This window comes from Malurus melanocephalus, unplaced genomic scaffold (genome assembly GCF_030028575.1).
Source record: "Malurus melanocephalus ecotype Western Australia unplaced genomic scaffold, MMel_1.1 scaffold_147, whole genome shotgun sequence".
Classification (NCBI taxonomy): domain Eukaryota; kingdom Metazoa; phylum Chordata; class Aves; order Passeriformes; family Maluridae; genus Malurus; species Malurus melanocephalus.
In genome coordinates, this window is record NW_026623379.1 from 1,434,700 (window position 1) to 1,453,755 (window position 19,056).

At 40.7% G+C, this 19,056-nt stretch overlaps 1 protein-coding gene across 2 annotated transcripts in view; it reads left to right on the forward strand.

Annotated features, from left to right (window-relative positions):
• LRP5 (LDL receptor related protein 5) overlaps window positions 1–19,056 on the forward strand; it is a 116,152-nt gene that overhangs the window by 90,605 nt on the left and 6,491 nt on the right. For both annotated transcript variants that reach the window (XM_057371495.1, XM_057371496.1), the window contains 11 exons: window positions 1,283–1,572; window positions 3,256–3,482; window positions 3,832–4,016; window positions 5,245–5,568; window positions 6,423–6,625; window positions 6,904–7,115; window positions 8,996–9,186; window positions 12,009–12,218; window positions 14,456–14,581; window positions 16,600–16,836; window positions 17,395–17,505. In XM_057371495.1, the coding sequence (XP_057227478.1) occupies window positions 1,283–1,572; window positions 3,256–3,482; window positions 3,832–4,016; window positions 5,245–5,568; window positions 6,423–6,625; window positions 6,904–7,115; window positions 8,996–9,186; window positions 12,009–12,218; window positions 14,456–14,581; window positions 16,600–16,836; window positions 17,395–17,505 (2,316 nt within the window). The remainder of the gene's footprint in view (window positions 1–1,282; window positions 1,573–3,255; window positions 3,483–3,831; window positions 4,017–5,244; window positions 5,569–6,422; window positions 6,626–6,903; window positions 7,116–8,995; window positions 9,187–12,008; window positions 12,219–14,455; window positions 14,582–16,599; window positions 16,837–17,394; window positions 17,506–19,056) is intronic.

Below are 19,056 nucleotides of genomic sequence, written 5' to 3' on the forward strand. Positions count from 1 at the left end.
TGGCAGAAATGCTCTGGTTTTTTTTTTCTTCCAATGCAAAGCCTTGTGATGTTTAATTAGCAGAAAGCTTTTCTCTGCTGGGTGTTATAGGCACAGTCAGTCACCATTACCACATTGCCTCAAAGCACGTGGCACTTGTATATTAACTCTTAACACCTCAATTGTAGCTAAATCTTAACCACTAAAGCTTGCCCCTGGCATGGGATTAGCAGCTGGATCTCCATGTCCTTCCTCTGCATCTCTGAAAGGTGCAGCCAGTGTTTTATAAAGGTCCTCTGCTGGCACTCTGCAGCAGGTCTGTCACAAGACCTCCTGGCTTCAGAGCACCACAGACTTTCTGACTGCCTGGAACACTGGAATTTGGGCATTGCAGTAACCAGATTCGTTAGTCAGCTCTTAAAATTATTGAGTCACAATGGAATCACATTAAGTAGGTTGTCAGATTATACCCTGACAGTATGTGTATTTCCAGCCTTCTGTACTTGAAAAATAATGAAGTCCTCAAGCTGCAGGTTATGGTGTCAGTCTGAAATACGTGTGCCCTAAAAAGGGAAAATGAAAAGAACCTGGTTGAGACTGATCTTTGAGAAATTTTATTGTGTGTGTGTGTGTGATAACATTCTTTAAATACCTAAATCCTCGGTTCCAGCAGATGGAGAAAGGCACTCATTTATCTGTTGGTCCTTACTTTCCCCTACACATTCCATCCCCATCACACAAAAAAATAAGTGTGAGGTTGTGGTGATCTTGTTGGAAATGCTTCTGCTAATGCATCTTTCTCAGCTTTAAATTAAACAGGTGGGAAAAAACTGCACTTACCCAGCTMTTTTCTCACCCTTTTGTGTATTTGAACATTTGTRAAAGCTGGTGGTGTCATAGAGGYACAAAGRTGGAGTACCTGGTCAAAAATAGCTAATTAATTACCTKCCTTCAGTGAGGGAATTTAATCTTTGGGGAGACAAGGAAGATTTGCATGTGACACTTGTACAATAGAAGGGATAGGTCCGGCTTCATAATCCTGGTAGACAGAGACAATCCACAWGGAGTGCTTTATTTTGTTTAGAATTCCCTGCTGTGACAACCCATAGTGTTAACATATTTTGGAAAATTATGCTGTGTTTTTGCTCAGCAACCTATGCTTCCCTTTCCCCTTTACCTTCACAATGCACTAATATCTGTTTTGATTTGGTTGGGTTTTTTTGTGGTTTTCTTTTTTTTAAGAAACTAATTCAATGCCCTAATACCTATTTTGGTTTGTTGTTTTGTTTATTTTTCTTTTAAGGAACTAATTCATGCGCAGAGAACAATGGAGGCTGCAGCCATCTGTGTTTCTTTACACCGCAGGAGGCCAGGTGTGCCTGTCCCATTGGCCTTGAGCTGCTGAGTGACATGAAGACTTGCATCATTCCTGAAGCCTTCTTAGTTTTCACCAGCAGAGCAGCAATCCATAGGATTTCCCTTGAAACCAATAATAATGATGTTGCTATTCCTCTTACTGGAGTCAAGGAAGCATCTGCTCTGGATTTTGATGTCTCTGATAACAGAATCTATTGGACTGATGTTAGTTTGAAGGTATTACTGACGTGYGAATTCCTTGAATATAAAGCCTCAGAGCAGTTCTTTGATCTAACAAAGGTCTCTGTTACATGATCTGTCCTGCAGTTGCCAGTGTTGTCATTGAACTGCATCCAAGGAGACCCTTGGAGATGAAGACAGTTGCATTGCTGAATGCACAGTAGGGTGACAGGCATCTCCCTGCTTCAAATAAAAATCCGAAGTGGTGTCTGCTCGTACCCAATGCCTAAGTCTTGGATGCTGGATGTGTCGCATCCGTACATGCATCTGCTATAGAAAAACTCTTTTTATGTCACAGAGTAGAGTATTTTAAACATTGAGCTCACCAACCCCCTGAGCTTTGTATTCTCTTCTAGTTTTGACTTGGAAGACAATTGTATTCAATATTAACATTTGGCGAGTGAACTTTGGGTTGTTTGCTGTTAGTCTGTGGCTCCAGCTTGGCATAGAAAAAGCCAGGGAACTTGTCCAGTCTCCTCCACACTGTGTTAAGGGCCCACCCACCCCCAGGTCTACCTCAGGGCTGTGYTTCTGTTAACAGTGCTGCTCCTTCAGGAAGAGTGCCAGTGTAATAAATTAGTGTCCTGTGGACGCAGTTACTAAATAAATCGTCCACAAGCACGTGGAGAGCAGGAGTTAGGGACATCTTAGCCATTTGTATGGGAAAGCACATTGCTTCAGCTGCATCAGTGAGTAGATCTCASTCTCACTCTGTGCAGGACTGGAACAATTTTACTTGTTTGTTGCCCCCTGAATTATCCAGCACAGTGCATTTTCGTATACATACCAGCTATCTTCCAACACCTCTGGGTTCTCATTGCCCTTGTCCCCACATCTTGCTGCTTAGCAGCAGATATTTTACCTTCAGAGCTCATAGCCATCTCCCTTTACTCTGGTGCCCACCACTTCCCCAATCTGTCCCTGGTTATAGGAGGATATGTTTTCAAAAACTATACTACATGATTTCTGTGTTTGACATTTGCCTTTAAAAATATAAAATGTCTCTTACCCTTATGCATTCATGTATCAAATTATTAAGAAATCAATAGCTGAAGTATTGGCAGACATGTAGACTCWGTGTTGATAAGCAAGGGTGGGTAATCGATCCTGGAAGTTCCTGTTTACATGGGGGTTGTTTCAGTGCTGTTAAGAGTGACTTATAAAATAAGTGTACAGTCCTTGCTCTGTGAATTATTTTGATGTGTGTGCTTAACTGAAATGTAGATGGGATCAGCAAATGTGCTCTAGGCAACTGATTAGGAGAAACAATTTAGGTGTCACCAAACTGAGGTGTGTTTCTGAGACTTAAAACGTTACAGTGAATAATATATTTTTAATGGCTTCTTGTGCACAAATAGAAGGGAGGGAAAAGGGTTAAGAAAGAATCTACATCTGCATACTGCTTTCTGAAAATCATGTCCTTTTCAGATGTCTTGGTCTGGCCATCAGAAACCACTAGCCCTCTGAAAATTCAGGTGCTTTTCTCCTGAGAATTTCTGTTTTGACATATCTTTTCTGTTTTAAGTATCTTTTTTGATAAGAAATTTTTTTTTTTAAATGTAACAATGGCTGATACTTTTTTTGTACTAGTTTCTTATTGTGCACCAAACTTCACGATAATTATTCCTTTTTATTTCACTGGGTTATCCATAAACACTGTTTTAYACCATTGTTTTCCAGACCATAAGCCGAGCTTTCATGAATGGGAGCTCTGTGGAACAYGTGATTGAGTTTGGGCTGGATTATCCCGAGGGAATGGCTGTGGACTGGATGGGGAAGAACCTCTACTGGGCAGATACTGGCACCAATCGCATCGAGGTAGCCCGKCTGGACGGACAGTACAGACAGGTCCTCGTGTGGAAGGACTTGGACAACCCACGGTCTCTGGCTCTTGATCCCACCAAAGGGTAAGAGGCTCTGTTGATTTTCCAAGCTTTGTGTGGGTGTTCTTGTATGTGACAAGTTATTTGGCAGTTCATACAGGTCCATTTCATCAGAGTCTTTGAAAAGGAAATAAACCATCCACGATCCTGTGGGTTACAATGAAAAATTAATAATTGGCAAATTAATACTGTTCTGCCTCGTGTAAAAAAAGGAGTGTTGTGGTGCTGCACATAACCATGTGGGGTTTTTATTGTTGGATTTTTTTTTTTTAAGTGCTGAGAAGAAATCTAGAGAAGCCAAAGCATGCAGATAAACAGTACCATACCTGGCTGATGTTCTGTTTTTCTCACTTTTCTGCACTTCTCATTGCAGGTACATGTACTGGACTGAGTGGGGAGGTAAACCCAGGATCGTTCGAGCCTACATGGACGGGACAAACAGCATCACTCTGGTGGACAAAGTGGGACGTGCCAATGACCTCACTATTGATTATGTGGACCAAAGGCTCTACTGGACTGACTTAGACACGAGCATGATCGAGTCATCAAATATGCTGGGTAATTTAGTGTGATGTTACACCAGCCAGTACAGAAATGTGCACTGGCCATAGGAAAGTAATGGAATATTATGAAATTTGAATAATAAATCTGGGTATAAATTTTCTTATAAAAGGAAATGGAGAGTTAAGAATATTTGAAAAGCCTACATTAATAACCATATGATGATTTATAATGGTGGTGAGATACGATGGTGTTCCACGATCTTCCCAGGCACAAAGGTGATGTTCACTGCTCTGTAGCTCCCTGGGTCGTTCTTTCTGCTATTTTTTGCAGAGCAGAATTGCTCTAAGAAATACCTGAGAGAGTGCAGGGCTGTCTGTACCCCTAACCTGGAGAATTTAGATGCCTAAAAGTTACGTGGGAAGGTTACCTCTATATTCAGTTCTGGTGGTTTATAAGGAAATGACCCCATGTTCTGGTTATTTAATTCTTTCTCAAGTTTTGGTCAAATTGAAAGTAGGTCAGAGAAAGTAAAAGGAGGTGTTCTGTAGTGTCTAGCACTGGATGTTTGAGAGAGGAGGAGATAAAGCTGATAAAGGCTACATCTTCATTTCATGGCAGAGATTCTTAGAGATTTATGCTTGGAAGTGTTCAGGAATGTGATCTACAATGAAACTGTCTACTTCAGTAATGCATTTCAGTCAGAGGCCATGGTCTAGAAGGTGTTGAATCTGTTGTGAATATTGACATTCACTGAGTGTGGGGGTCTTGAGATTTGTGCTTAACCAATGGCTTCCTAAACTCTTGGGAACACCATATGTTAAATTGTACTGCAGAAGATTTGTTTCTTGAGTGAAGCACTGTCATTTCACATAGCAGTTTCTCTGTGAATTCCAAGTTTGTGGTTGCTTTCATGCATGCTAGTTAGGATTTTTATTTGCCTAAGTGATTACTGGAGCTGATAGTATTCTTGAATATGTTTGTCAATGTCTATTGGGTTCATAAGCATGAGACATATGAAGTAGTATTTATTTRAATGACAGTCCACTGGTGTAAATTCAAATTGCTCTGTAGGCAAGAAGGTATCAGGGTAAGGCTTTTGAATGCAACTATTTACATTATCTCTTGAGCAGATACTATGTAATAAAGAACACCATGATGCTGATTTGGTAAATGACGTTTTATTTTAAAAAAGAAGAAAAATATTTTTCTTAATGCAAATCACACTCTTTGTTTTTTTTTGCCATGGGGATTGTCCTTTAGTTGATTATCCTTGTTTTCACAGGACAAGAACGAGAAATCATAGCAGATGATCTACCTCATCCATTTGGATTAACCCAGTACAGTGACTACATCTACTGGACAGACTGGAATCTTCACAGCATAGAAAGGGCAGACAAAACCAACGGGAAGAACAGGACACTTATTCAGGGCCATCTGGATTTTGTCATGGATATATTGGTCTTCCATTCTTCTCGTCAGGACGGCTTGAATGATTGTGTGCAGAATAATGGCCATTGTGGTCACTTGTGCCTTGCCATCCCAAATGGGTTTAGATGTGGCTGTGCTGCTCATTATACCTTGGATCCCAACAGCAGGAACTGCAGCTGTAAGCCTTTTTATTTTCTACCATGTTCTTCAGTGCTTTGGGCTCCCAGCTGCTTTAAGGGAAGGGATCCCAAGTGCATTTCAAAAGTTCTGGCTTTAAAAGTGACCTTGGAATATGGGGACAGAGTATGGAATTTTATATCCCTTTTTGTGACATGTACTAGGCATGAAGATTTGTATTTCAAATCTTAGAAATGACAGCATGGTCAAGTCTGGTCTTTCTTGTTCTACCAGAAGTGCTTTCTGGGCAATTCAGCTGTGTGAGTGAAGCTTTCCCACTCCTTACCTAAGTGTATAGGTGGGTGGAAAAGAAATTACCAACAAAAAAATCTTTCTCTTGCATGTTTAATAAAGTCTGCTAAAATAACACTCAGTAAAGTAGTATAACTCCTGAGTAATCTCCACAACTTGCAGATGCACTTGAAATACATCCAAGTTTGTTTTCTCCCTGCATGTAATATTACAAGGCACTTTACTGGTTGTCCAATAGAAACTTAAGTTTCTATTAAAAATAGCACATGAATAGAAAATGGACTGTTGATTTAAAAAAAAAAAAAAAAACAAAAACAAAAACAAAGCTTCAAGCATCCTGCATGGTAGTATATATGGAAATTTTAACTGAATAAAAGGGTGAGTTTTTGAAAGTCAGGTCCTGCAGACTTAACCTGATCTCCTTCTATAGCTATAGAAATAAATATTTTCAACTTAATAGCAAAAATCTCCAGTTTGGAGTTATTTAATTTTCCTTGTGAATATTAAATAACTGGGATTTTAATCTAAATATTCTTTATCGTCTGTGAGAATATACTTTTGTGAGTTGCATTTTCTAATGCATTCTGTTTTGGCTTGTTTCAGCCCCTGCCAGTTTCCTGCTATTCAGCCAGAAATCTGCCATCAGCAGGATGATCCCAGATGATCAGCAGAGTCCAGATATCATCCTACCTATGCATGGCCTGAGGAACGTCAAGGCTATTGATTATGATCCCTTAGATAAATTGATCTACTGGGTGGATGGACGCCAGAATATTATAAAAAGAGCCAAAGATGATGGCACCCAGGCAAGTGTACATCTTGTATGTAGTTTTGACAGTCTTTTTGTGTGCTTTTTACTTTATGCATGACCTTCCTCTTCTGTCTCCTGCACCAAGGGATCAGCAGTGTTGACTGCTCTTGTCAGCACTTACTCATGAGTATTCTATTTATGTATGAGTGTTACTGAATGTTTTTAGGATTGTGGGTTTGGGTGTTTGTAAACCATCAGGCTTTCTGTGCGATCAGTGTTCTTCAGTCAATCAGAACAATGACTGGAGATCATTGTCTGYGCTCTGTCTTGCAGCCTTTCACTGTGATGAGCACCCCCAACCAAAGCCAGAACCCAGAGAAGCAGCCCCATGACCTCAGCATTGATATCTACAGCCATACCTTGTACTGGACCTGTGAGGCCACGAATTCCGTCAATGTGCACCGGCTGAACGGCGAATCCATCGGGATGGTGCTGCGGGGGGATCACGACAGGCCCAGAGCCATCGTGGTGAACGCAGAGCGGGGGTGAGATYCCTTCCTGTGCCTTGTACAGAGCTCTCTTGGGATGGGTGGCAGCTCTGCCTGTGGGAATCTTGTGCTGCATCTGTCTGTTTTCAAAACGAGATGTTTTGAACATTAAATTGTTCGGGATCTAGTGACTGCTTGTCCAATTCTGGCATTTGAAGATATCCAGCTTTCTCCTCTGTTCTCTCCATCRGTGCTGTTCACACAGCCATGTGTGAGGAACTAATCCAGGGGCTGAAAGCAAAGTCAAACCACCTGATCCTCTTCTCTGTGTGGATGCACAGCCCTGCCACCTAATAAGAAAAACAAGAGTCTGTATCAGCTGGGAATCTGGCTCATAAATGTTTAGTCATCATATAACAAATGTTTCCAGGGATAAAAAGAGGAGTGTCTAATATGATGCAGCTATTCCTGCTAATGTAGTAGTATAAAGTTTAAACCCCTTATATTCTACATATTTTTAAGTTAGTTCTACCTTGATATGTGTCTTAAAAACCTCTGAAATTAGTTGAAGCAGGTAGGATGCACTAGAGTGATTTTCCACAGGAAGAAAATACAAAGCATTTTTTTTTCTGCTACAAAGTATTTTTGGTTAGATTCAACAAACACTATCTCTGTTTCTGTTAGTAGCTTCCTTCTTAGATGTCAAAGATGGTCCTTTCCTGTTCTTTTTAATAAATTAGGTGCTTAAATCCCAGTTTTACTACTAAATGGCTCACCATGTGCTTGGCAGGTGTTGAATGACAACATTTCACCGCTCTGTGGATACAGTAGTGCACAGAGACTCTATCTGGAGCATTTAAAGGACTAGTGTTTTATACCAGTGTACTCTGCAGAGTTCAAAGGCTCTTCAAAGTTCAAAGTTGTGGGGAGAGGGGGATTAGAGGAAAGATTCTAATCTCATTGGGACCAAGTCACTTGGATATAGTTTGTGTTTCTAAAAGCTTATCTGCTTTCTCCATKAAAATGGGAGTTTGGGTTTGTTGATCTCTAAAACTCTCAACTTTTCCAGTCAGGTTTTCAAGTTATTTTATGCCAAATCTGCTTATAAATTAAAGGAGGGAAAATGAGGAAGGGACTGTGTTAAACACCGTGACTGTCTGAGAGAGCTGAATGAGGAATCTTCAACAACTTCTGCTGTGATTGCAGAAATCCCTCCCTGCACTTCTCCCTTGGCTGCATGTTCTGACTGCTGCCTCCCCTCCTTGTGCCATAAGGAAAGGCTGTGCAGCAATGCAGCCCATGCTGTTGGAGAGTTTGCCCACGCTACTCACCACTGAAAAAATAGTGGACTTCTCCTTCAGAGAGTTCTCAGTTCATCGTGGTGATGCACAAACCCTTTTTTCCATGTGCATAAGGAGTGCAGAGAGTGCTTTTGTTTACAGCTGAACTAGCTTAGACAGATATGAAGAATTCATGGAATTGAGATGTCAGGAATGTGCCATGCTCAGTTGTTCTGTAATCTTTTCTCAAGTTTGGTTGGAAGTTTTACCTGCTGAGAAAGAAAGTAACCTAGAAGGAGAGGAGGTGGCAGAGCCAGAAAGTCAGAAAGAACTCCTGGCCTTGGATTCCCCAGTGGGGGCAGCTTTACCCAGGGAGAGTTGCAGAAGGTCTGTGCTAGTCTCTTAAAGCCCCCAGCCTGTGCAGGAGCAATCCTGCTAGTGCAGAAGTACTGAAGCATTCTATGGAGATAAATGCTTTAATTTGAGGCTGTCTGAGTGTGTCACCTAGCAAATGTTTGTTTCTGGATCTTTGCACYTGGGAACAACAATGTCCCTGTGAAACCATTCCAACTCACAGTGTGGGTTACAGGACCCTGTGCAAAGGGGAATTGCCTCTCCCTGGAGCTCCCAGCTGAGCAGTGCTGTCTCTGCTCCCAGGTACATGTACTTCACCAACATGCAGGAGAGAGCTCCCAAGATTGAGCGTGCAGCCCTGGATGGCACGGAGAGAGAAGTGCTCTTTACAACCGGCTTGATCCGACCCGTAGCGCTGGTGGTSGACAACAAACTGGGAAAGCTTTTCTGGGTGGATGCGGATCTGAAGCGCATCGAAAGCTGTGACCTGTCAGGTATGTGGCATGAGGTGAAACATTTGCAGCACGGTGTTTGCATGTACAGGACATCATTCCTTCTTTGATGTGGCTTTCATCTCCACCATTGCCAGTTCTGTGTGGGCAGTGAGGCAGCAATCTTTGGTGGGCTCCCATCTTTGATGTAATTAGAATAAACATGACTGTAATGATTAACACCCTCCAAGGCAGCCATGTGACTTCTGATACATTCTGAAAGCATCGTCAGTCATAGAACTCCATAATCACCTCTCCTGTGCCCCTTTTCTCTCTTAATCTGTAATTTTTGGTGACTTTTTCTGCCATGTAGTCACATCCTTCCCTTGGGTAGTAGTGAAGAAAAAAACTAAAACAGGAGGAAGTTGTCCCCTTTTTACAAGGATCGTTCGCTTTTGAGCACCAAAAATTAACTCAAGGTCTAATTAGGGTCTCTTCTRGCAAATAGGGGATAAAAACAAAGAAGCTGCAGATGGGAAGGTAGGGCAGCCCATGTCTGTCATCAGTTACCAAGCTGAGTAGGGCAGTACTRTCAAACTGCCTGAGCAGTCACAAAATGTTCCATCCAGGGCAGGCATCAGAGAACCACAAAAATTTGTAGGGATGAAGAGAGTAAGAGGAAGACAAGACTTTGACCTAGGAAACWGACCACATTTTAGAAGAAAATGTTGGCAGAGTGGGACACGTAACAAAAAAAGCATTAGAGATACTGAGAGGGGTTTCTCCAGGGATAAAAGAAGTGCTGTAGGAGGACATTTAAGAGTAAAATGACAAGATGGCAAAGACTTCATGTTATGCAGGTATGCTAGAATGGTATCCAAGAGAGATAGAAGAGGCACCAGATAAAATGGTATAGAAATCATATCTGGTCACAGCCAAAGAATCAGAGCTTAATATAATGTAAAAGTGGGGGGAAGTTACAGGATTAAAAGAAAATGTTTATGAAGTAGAGAGACGTATCTGTAGCCAGAAAACTRTGGTTGTATTTGATCCAGCTGAGCTCTCTGTAATTTGATTCACCGAGATGTTGATTTTTAATGAGTTAGCAGCATATTTTTATTTTAAAATGCTTCTCAGTCTTGCATCGTAAATTCAGAAGAAATTTGAGAACCAAAGGGATGTTGATTTGAATCACTTCCTCTAAATAATATTTTCTGAGCAAAATGCTTCAAAATGGGCATATGTTAGGAAAAGATTTTTAACATAAACTAAGGCTGCTGAATAAATGGGACCAAAATTCTGTATAGCATCCTTCATTCCAATTAAACTGGTCTAGACACCCTTATTCCGTTGTAGACTTGTAGACGTAACATAGTTAYGGAGGTTTCTGAAGTTTGTGCTGCACCCTAATTAACAGCATCCTGCTAAATCAGGGAATAACCTCAGATGTCCAGTGCTTCACTTTCAGAGAGAGCTGACAGAATTATAAACCCATCTAACAGTTTTCTGTACAAGATTCTGGAATTTTTCAGTTGGACTTAGACCAAAAGTTTGGTTTAAACTCCTTTAGTTTGAAACGATTCCCCCTTGTGCTCTGACAATCTGCCCATGTAAAAAGTCGCTCTCCCTCTTTTTGGTCAGCTCCCTTCAAGTATTGTCAAAGTTTCCTTTARGGTCTCCCTGGAGCCTTCTCCAGGCTGAACAGCCCCAGCTCTTTCAGCCTTTTCTCATAGGAGAGGTGCTCCCTGGTCATCTTTGCAATCCTCCTCTGGAGCTGTTCTAACAGGTCCGTGTGCCAAACTAATGGAACCTATTGAAGGTTGAAGTTGGGTTCTCATGCTTCGCTGAGATTTAGATGATTTATGCAGCCAATTWGTTGAATGCAGTTCTCATGGCATTTTTATTATGTAGATTCTGTAACCTCATTTTGTGTAGATATTAAAAAATTACATTTTTTAAATACAAGCCGACATAAGGTCTTAGTTGCAAAATTAATTATGAGAGCAAAAGCAGCACCAAGTTATGACTTTGTTTTAAACTTTCATGTTTTAAATCAAATATATCCAGTTACATGGGCGTACACAGGTTCAGAATGGTTTCTGTGAATTAATGGAATAATTTGGAATGCCTTGTTCACCCTAGAAAAGCGTAATAAAAGCAACAATTAAATGTCACTAAGTGTAGGGCAGTATGCAGTAGAAGACTGCAAGCAATTAAAGTGAAAATGAATAATAAATGCATTTTTATTTGACCTGKTTTTTACTTACTGGCTAAGAGCATATTTTTACACATTTTATAAAGCAGAGAGCCTGAGCATTTGATAGTGTTCCTATTTAGGGAGCATGTTGAATCACTTACAGTTTGGGTTTCCTGGTGAGTTTCTACATTTAAAAAATAGGGGTTTTTTTAAGAGCTTTTCTATTTTGATCTGTGATTATCACAAAGGCTRTGACAAAGTTTGGCACTTGCCTCTTGCTTTGCCTGATGAACTGTTTTATTTGAGTAACAGCAGTGGAACTAAGTCAGTTGTGTTTCACTCTTGCTTATAGMTTCCAGAAAAAACATACTGCTCCATGTGTGAGTGCATTGTGAAACTTTTGGCCTGAGAACTGAGTCTGTATCCACTTTTGGGAGCAATCAGAGCTGCACACAGCAGAGATGTCAGTGTGAGGCTGAGCATGGCAGCCACCAGCCAGGGTGTGCAGGGATGAGCTRGGACTCTCTTGGGCTGCACAGACAGATGAAGCCAATGACCTTGGAGCTCACTCTCCAAGGTTTGGTTTGGTTTTACGTGGTGTTTAGGATTTTCTAAAGTGATTTCTGTTCTAAGGAATAACTTGGAAGTCAACTGGTGCACAACTAGTCTTTGTTTTTGTTGGTCTCAGGTGCCAACCGTGTGACCCTGGAGGACTCCAACATTCTTCAGCCCATGGGACTTACCGTGCTGGGGAATCACTTGTATTGGATTGATCGTCAGCAGCAGATGATTGAGAGAGTGGAGAAAGTGAATGGGTACAAAAGGACGAGAATTCAAGGCCGGATTGCTCACCTAACAGGCATTCATGCTGTGGAAGAGCTTGATATGGAAGAATTCTGTGAGTTTATTTCAATRTCTGATGTATCTCACTCTTGGTCATTGTATCTCAAAGTCCTCMTCCAGATGAATATTGTAATAATGTTGCCCATGGGCTTCCAGTTGGGATCCCAGGAGCGGAGAAACAAATTCCTTGTTCTTATCCAGGGGACTGCTGCTGCACAGCTAGAATGTGTGACATCATGGCACTGAGTTACTGCTTTGTACAAGCTCACATGACACTGAATTCAGTCAAAAAGCTACTTATGGTTGGTAATTTTCTAAGTACAGTCAAGTAATAAGTCTTGGAAAACCTCTTAAAAAGAGCCAAAAGGATTGTACTTACCTTTTCTGCAGGGAAATCAGACTCCTGTGTRAACTCTGACTGGTTTGAGCCTGCAGTGAGGGGGACAAGTGAGGAGGAAGCTCCTGCAATGAGTGGGATTTCTCTCCCAACAGAGGTGGAGCATTTTAGGTGCTCACATCTAAAAGGGATCACGTGTACAGGATCTTATTTTTTTGGACTGGTGGCCCAAATTACTGTGGTTAGGCAGAGAGTGCAGAAACCTCTTAAAGTTGTCACTTCTCAAAGTGACAACCTAGAGTTCCTCCTGCTTAACAGGATTATAAAAGAGAATAAAAAATCACAAACAAAATATGGGAAACGGAGGTCTCTTTGTTGCCTGTGATGAGTTGTCTTATATATGGAGGGTACTTTTGTGTATAATGCTGTAATTTGAGAAGAAATTGTTCCACTTCACAACAAGCACTCTCTGTCACATTTATTAGTGTCTGTGATGACTAAAAGTATTTTTGAACTTATGCATGTTACAAATAATGTAGTGTGAGCATTTAAACTGCAGTAGAGTCTATGTACTAATCATGACCCAGAAGTTCCTTTTTTCTTCCACAATATCCAGCTATTCTTCTTCTGTGCTGTTTCTCATATATTTTGGTCTATTTCAAAGGTAATACTGAATGAAGCAAAAAAACTTTCTTCTTTAATTCTCAACATGTTAAAAAAGGTTTGCTTTTACCCCATGTGTTTTTTTTAAATGGGAATTTTGGGGTTTTGTGTGGTTTTTTTTATGGCAAGAGTACTCTTTCTTTTAAGTCACACTGAAAGGAATCTTCTTTTGCAGCTGAAAATTTTTCTACATAGGTGATTTCTGTTACAACAGGGGAGTAAATATACATGTGCACATTAAGGTATATAGGCATGCACTTCTGTGAACAACTCATGCCTCAAACAGTGTATTAAATTAATAAATTCAAGGTAGAAAACAGGTTACTGAGAAGCCTGAACAGATGGAAAACAACTTTGGTACAGAAATTATTATATCTATACCATTTCTTCCCCATGGAAATTCTTGGTCCTTAGCAGTAGTAAAGAATGCACTATTTAGCAGAATCACAGATAACACAGGCTGTAGCCCCCAGGTTGCTGCAGCAGATGCTCAGCTGTCAGCCTGAATAAACAGGCAAGRGACTGGGTCTCTTCTGACTCTGTTGAGCTGGGGTCATATGACAATGACCTCCCTTCCCTGGGCCTGTTTCTTATCCACATAATGTTCATTAAAWATCATTTTATTAGGAGCTCTCAGATGCTTCTGTGTAACTGAGAACACAAACATGTAGCTTTCTATTTTTAAAAAAACAAATGAAAAAATGTATGCTTATATTGCAGTTTTGTGAGGAACAGGGAAGTTGAGGCACTAGATATTAAGAGCTCTTCAAAGGAGAATTCCTGAGGGTTTTGCAGGTTGACATTCAGGAGTGAYATATATTAATTCTTGATGCCTACCCTAGAAATGCAGGTGGAGTGTCTAGGTATGGTGTAAATGCAGCCTTCTCAAATCTGCATTTCATTTCTCTTCCCCTCAGCTCCCAAATTCTTTTTAGAAGTCCTTTAAGGGTCTCCATATGATGGAATTATTGAATGGTTTGGGTTGGAAGAGTCCTTTTAAAGGTCATCTAGTTCCAGCCCCCTGCAATGGGCAGGTACATCTTCAAGTCAGTCAGGTTGCTCTGCCACTGTGACTGGCAGAAATGTAGTCCTTATGAAGTAATAAATCAGCTTTTTAGCTTTGAACTGAAAAATTCCTCATTTATCTTCCTAATAATTCATAGTGAAATCTCGGTTACTCAAATGCAGTGGTTTGTAAGTAGTTTTTGATTTTGCCCTAGAGAGAAGTAGTTAAAGTTTATTTTTATGCTATGTAATATTCCTTTAATATTCCTTTCTGTGTGTTTCACCAGCTGTGCATCCATGCTCCCGTGACAATGGTGGGTGCTCACACATCTGCATTGCCAAAGGGGATGGAACTCCAAGATGTTCATGCCCTGAGCACCTTGTGCTTCTACAGAATCTCTTAACATGTGGAGGTGAGTTATGCTTAAGAGTACTGCTAATCAATTTATATCAAAAACATGGGGGCTGAGGTTGCATTCCAGTCCAAAATTAGGATTTACACACAGTTCTTCTGTACATGTTGTGCTGCATCATGTGTTAAAATGATCTGTGGTAGTTCTACCAGCTGTGTTCTCCTTGAGGTTTTGGACACGCGACTTCTCATTCTGAGAGGAATATTCTTCTTTGACCTTAAAGTTGACCTTAAAATACTTGAATCTTCTGCTGAGATTTTTGTAATTGTATGATGTGACAGGTTTGTGCTTTAAACAAGTGTTTACAAGCTGATGTTGCATTAACCTGTGCTGACCTAGCAGCAGATATTGTACAAATGTTTCCCACAGTATGATGTTCCAGTGTTTGAAATTTATTTGGCCTYGTAATGGAAATGCTGTACTTATCAAACATAGGCTCCATTGCCATTCTTTTTAATTAAGGTAACTCCCCTCTTTCYACATAGTAGACTTTTCCTTTAGCCTTCTCTTTTACCATCCCAGGATTTTTGGAAACTCTTAACATTACACTTGCAGAGGGGATTCAAAACAAAATATTGTTTGTCTTTGGGAGGCATTATATCTTAAGTTGTTTGGCTGCCTTGGCCCTCTTGACTTCTTTTCATGTATTTACTTTGCTGTGGATTTCATTTTCTGGCTGAACTCTGAACTCCCATGGGACAGTCATTTCCATGATAAACTGTTTTCTTTCCCATGACCACAACACGTTATGTGGCTTTAGAGTAGTGGTGGTTACATGGTGGGGCAGGGTGGATCAATCTAATTATACTTTTTGCTGTAGTGTTGTTGCACAACRTGGGCAGCGAGGGAGTCTCACATTCCAATCCTTTGGGTCTTCAGCTGTAAATCTAAAAATTCAGGGGCCTCCATTTTGGTGTCTGATTTTCTTATTCTAATCTTTCACTAAGCCTGCAGCAACTTTTAAACCTATCTTGTCTGCCCTAGTAACAGCCACTACCCAGTGTTTCAAAATAGCTTTGTGGCTTTTTGGCTGCAGAGCATTTGTCCATGTACCCTTGTGAATGCTTTTGTCAAGTTTTTTTAATGCAAGGTTTTGCCTGCCAAGTGCAACCATAGTGCAATATTAAATGTGCCTTTAAATGCAGGAGTAGTAAGCTGCCTGCTGAATTATCCAAACAGCACACTTGTATCAAAATTYAATTCAAGAATTATCTTAATGTGTGTGTGTGGCATCTTTATATTACCTACAGCTGTCAGGTCACTGGCTACATTTGTGATTCTCATATTGCTCCTCTGAATAATCATAAATGAGAATCTTAATTTTTTTCAAAATCCAAGCACATTTGGATTTTTGTKCGCATTTTGTTTTTCAAGCTCTTGRTTATACTTTTGTCTCATTCTTGAACTTTTCTCCTTAATGAAGAAAGGACACCAGCACTTTAAAAACTGTTTGCATGCAATTTTTTTAAGTCTGGAATTTTTAATACCACCCTCAGGAGAAAAAAATACTCATACAAAGTCTTGCCACTGGTTACAGCTAAGAAACTTTTTCCTTATGTTGGGATCTTTGTGGGGTCCATTTCTGAGCCTGAATCCTAGCAAAAGCCCAGAGATTTCCAGAGGAGTGTTACCCTCCAGTGCCAGAGCACACTTTGAGCCTGATGGCACTGTTGTTGTAGGCAGGGTGTGATGTGCTGCTCTGTTCATACAAGTGGTAACGCATCTGCTCAGAGCATTACTGCGGAGATGTGACTCCTGGGGACTGTGACTGCCTCTGCTAAATGATTTAATTACATCACAGGGTTTTGACCCAGCAGCTTTTCAMATCAGTGGAAATGTGTGTGATTGCTGCAGGGGTGTTTTGGGATGGCCCCCGCATTTCAACCATAACTAATTGCTACTGATAACAGCTGAATGGACTTACACATTGTCTGTTTCTTTCATTGGTAACATGGAAAATGGTGYGTATACATAMAAAATTTGTGTATACAAATGCCATTTGTTTTCTCTTTCTCCAGAGCCTCCAACGTGTTCCCCAGACCAATTTACCTGTGCAACTGGGGAGATTGACTGTATCCCCATGGCGTGGCGGTGTGATGGATTTCCTGAGTGTGATGACCAGAGTGATGAAGATAGCTGTCCCATATGCTCTGCATCCCAGTTCCAGTGTGAGAAGGGACAGTGCATTGATGCACACTTGCGGTGTAATGGAGAAATTGACTGTCAAGATAAATCTGATGAAGCAGATTGTGATAGTAAGATCAGTTTTCCTAAACTYATTGTTCTAACATAAACATCCCTTAGGGATTCTAACTGTTCTTGAAATTGTGTAGCTTTTTTACTGAGATGGAAGTTCCTGAATATAGATACGAAATTCAGCAGTTATTTAGCAAGGATATATTATACATAATACATCTATTATGCATACATAAAATAWGTATGGACTACATAAGGTTCTATAATATTCCAAGTTACTAGATTTTGTTAACGTCAGGTGATCAGTCACACTTTGTTAGTTATTGCTGATAGATTCTTGCTGATTTRATCTCAGTTTTGCCCTAGCAGGACTGATTTGACAAAGGATGGGGAATTACTGTGACCAGAATTTTATTTTGGCTCTGTTGAGTAGGATGTATAACAAGAAGGAAGTAGAGATATGCAGGCTTGCCATTTACCCACAGCAGCAATCCAGGTGTTCTGGTACCTACCTGATTATAATGTGAAGCTCACTTTTAGTGAGTTTAGTTTTTTAAGAGGCTCAAATGCTCCCATGCTGTCAGTACATGATCTTTCCTCTCCTTCTTTCTGTGCAGCAATTTGTCTGCCCAACCAGTTCCGATGTGCGAGCAGCCAGTGCATCCTCCTGAAGCAGCAGTGCGACTCCTTTCCCGATTGCATTGACGGTTCTGACGAGCTTATGTGCGGTGAGATGTCTTTTCTTGAGATTCAGCTGCTGTGTTTGGGCATGTCCTACACCCCTGGGCTTTGCAGAGTAATACTCTTTCAGGGGAGAATGTTTCAGAAGGGACTTCAGAACTATTCTTAGGGAAACCTGATTGGACTGTGGTCAGTGCCTTGGAACTTGCAGAGCTGCTGCTAAGCCTGGAGTGGCTTTTAAAAATGCACAGCCCTATCCACTGCAATAACAGGCYCAAGCTGGAGGCTAATTATGTGGAGGAGCTAACGTACAATGAGCAAGAGTCCACAAGAGACCACAAACTGGTCTCTTAAAGTGCAGGTGCAAAAAGAATATAAAGAGAGATGTTGATTTTTGTGGGAAAAATGTAACTTTGAATTCTCATGGCATTAGGCATGTGCAAGTATAACAGACACACTGATGGCAGCTGTTGTGTTAGTCCTTGGAGAGTTTGTTACTTTGCAGTCCAAAGTGGACAGTAAAGTTCACTCACTTTTGCACTTCTTGCAATTTCTGTCTTTTTGCACCATTGGGTGACTGGAGCATGAAGTTTTCAGGCAATGGGGCAGATAGATGGACTATTTAGAATTACACAAGTGGTTTAGCAAAATAGTTGGAACAGCAGCATTTTAGAATAAAAGCAAATAAATGTGGTGGTCTGTCTGTAGTTCATTCTGAACAAATACCTTACCCTGGGTTTGTGTAGAAGAATGGTACACTTTTATTGCCCATAGGACCAACCGTAGCGGATTGTGCAGTTCTTAATATCTTAGATCTTGTCAGGTTTTGAAGCGCCGGTTGTCAGAAGCTGTGTCGCTGTTGGGATGAGAGGGGAATTCACCAGGTTTGGTCCAGGGTGACATTGCTCCTTCCTTCATCTTCATGGTGGATACTGCAAGGAAAAGTATATTCRTGAGTTAGAATGGTGAAAGGAGCCCTAGTTGTGAATAGAAAAAACAAGGCTAAAAGAATGGAGACAGAAACTGTTGGAAATTTCAGACCGAGCATGCTTCCCCCACATCTTCCATTTATCTCTCAATTTTCATCAAGTTCCCCCAAATCTCTGGATAATAYAAGGCTGCTTCTTCCTTTTTATTTTTTTTCAGTTTCTTTGTGCACTTGGCAAACTTTCGTGCTGCCAAGTTAATGCAGCTGTTTCCTGTTTGCATTTTGGGTCCAGTCCTGCAATTAGGTCTTAACTGATATATATGTGTCTTTATGTAGACAGGATTGTCTCCTCTGGAGTCTCTTTCTGGAGCAGAGCATTCTGTGGTTTCCCACTTGACTGAGGGAAAGAGCTCAAGTAGGGAATAAAAATGATTGCTACCTTCTAGATAACGATCTTGCATTCAGAAGAAGCTAGGTTTAACCAAAATGAGAATTGTGTTTTTCAAAATAGCTAATTTGGGAGCATGTTTTAATTTTTGCTTTGCTTCTTTTCTGGTATCATAGCTGAATTAATCTGTTTGAAAGCTACGACCTTAGCTGACATAAAAGTTGTCATTCACTATAAGTGTGAAAAAATCTATAAAGACTTTAAGACAGAAACGTGTTCTTG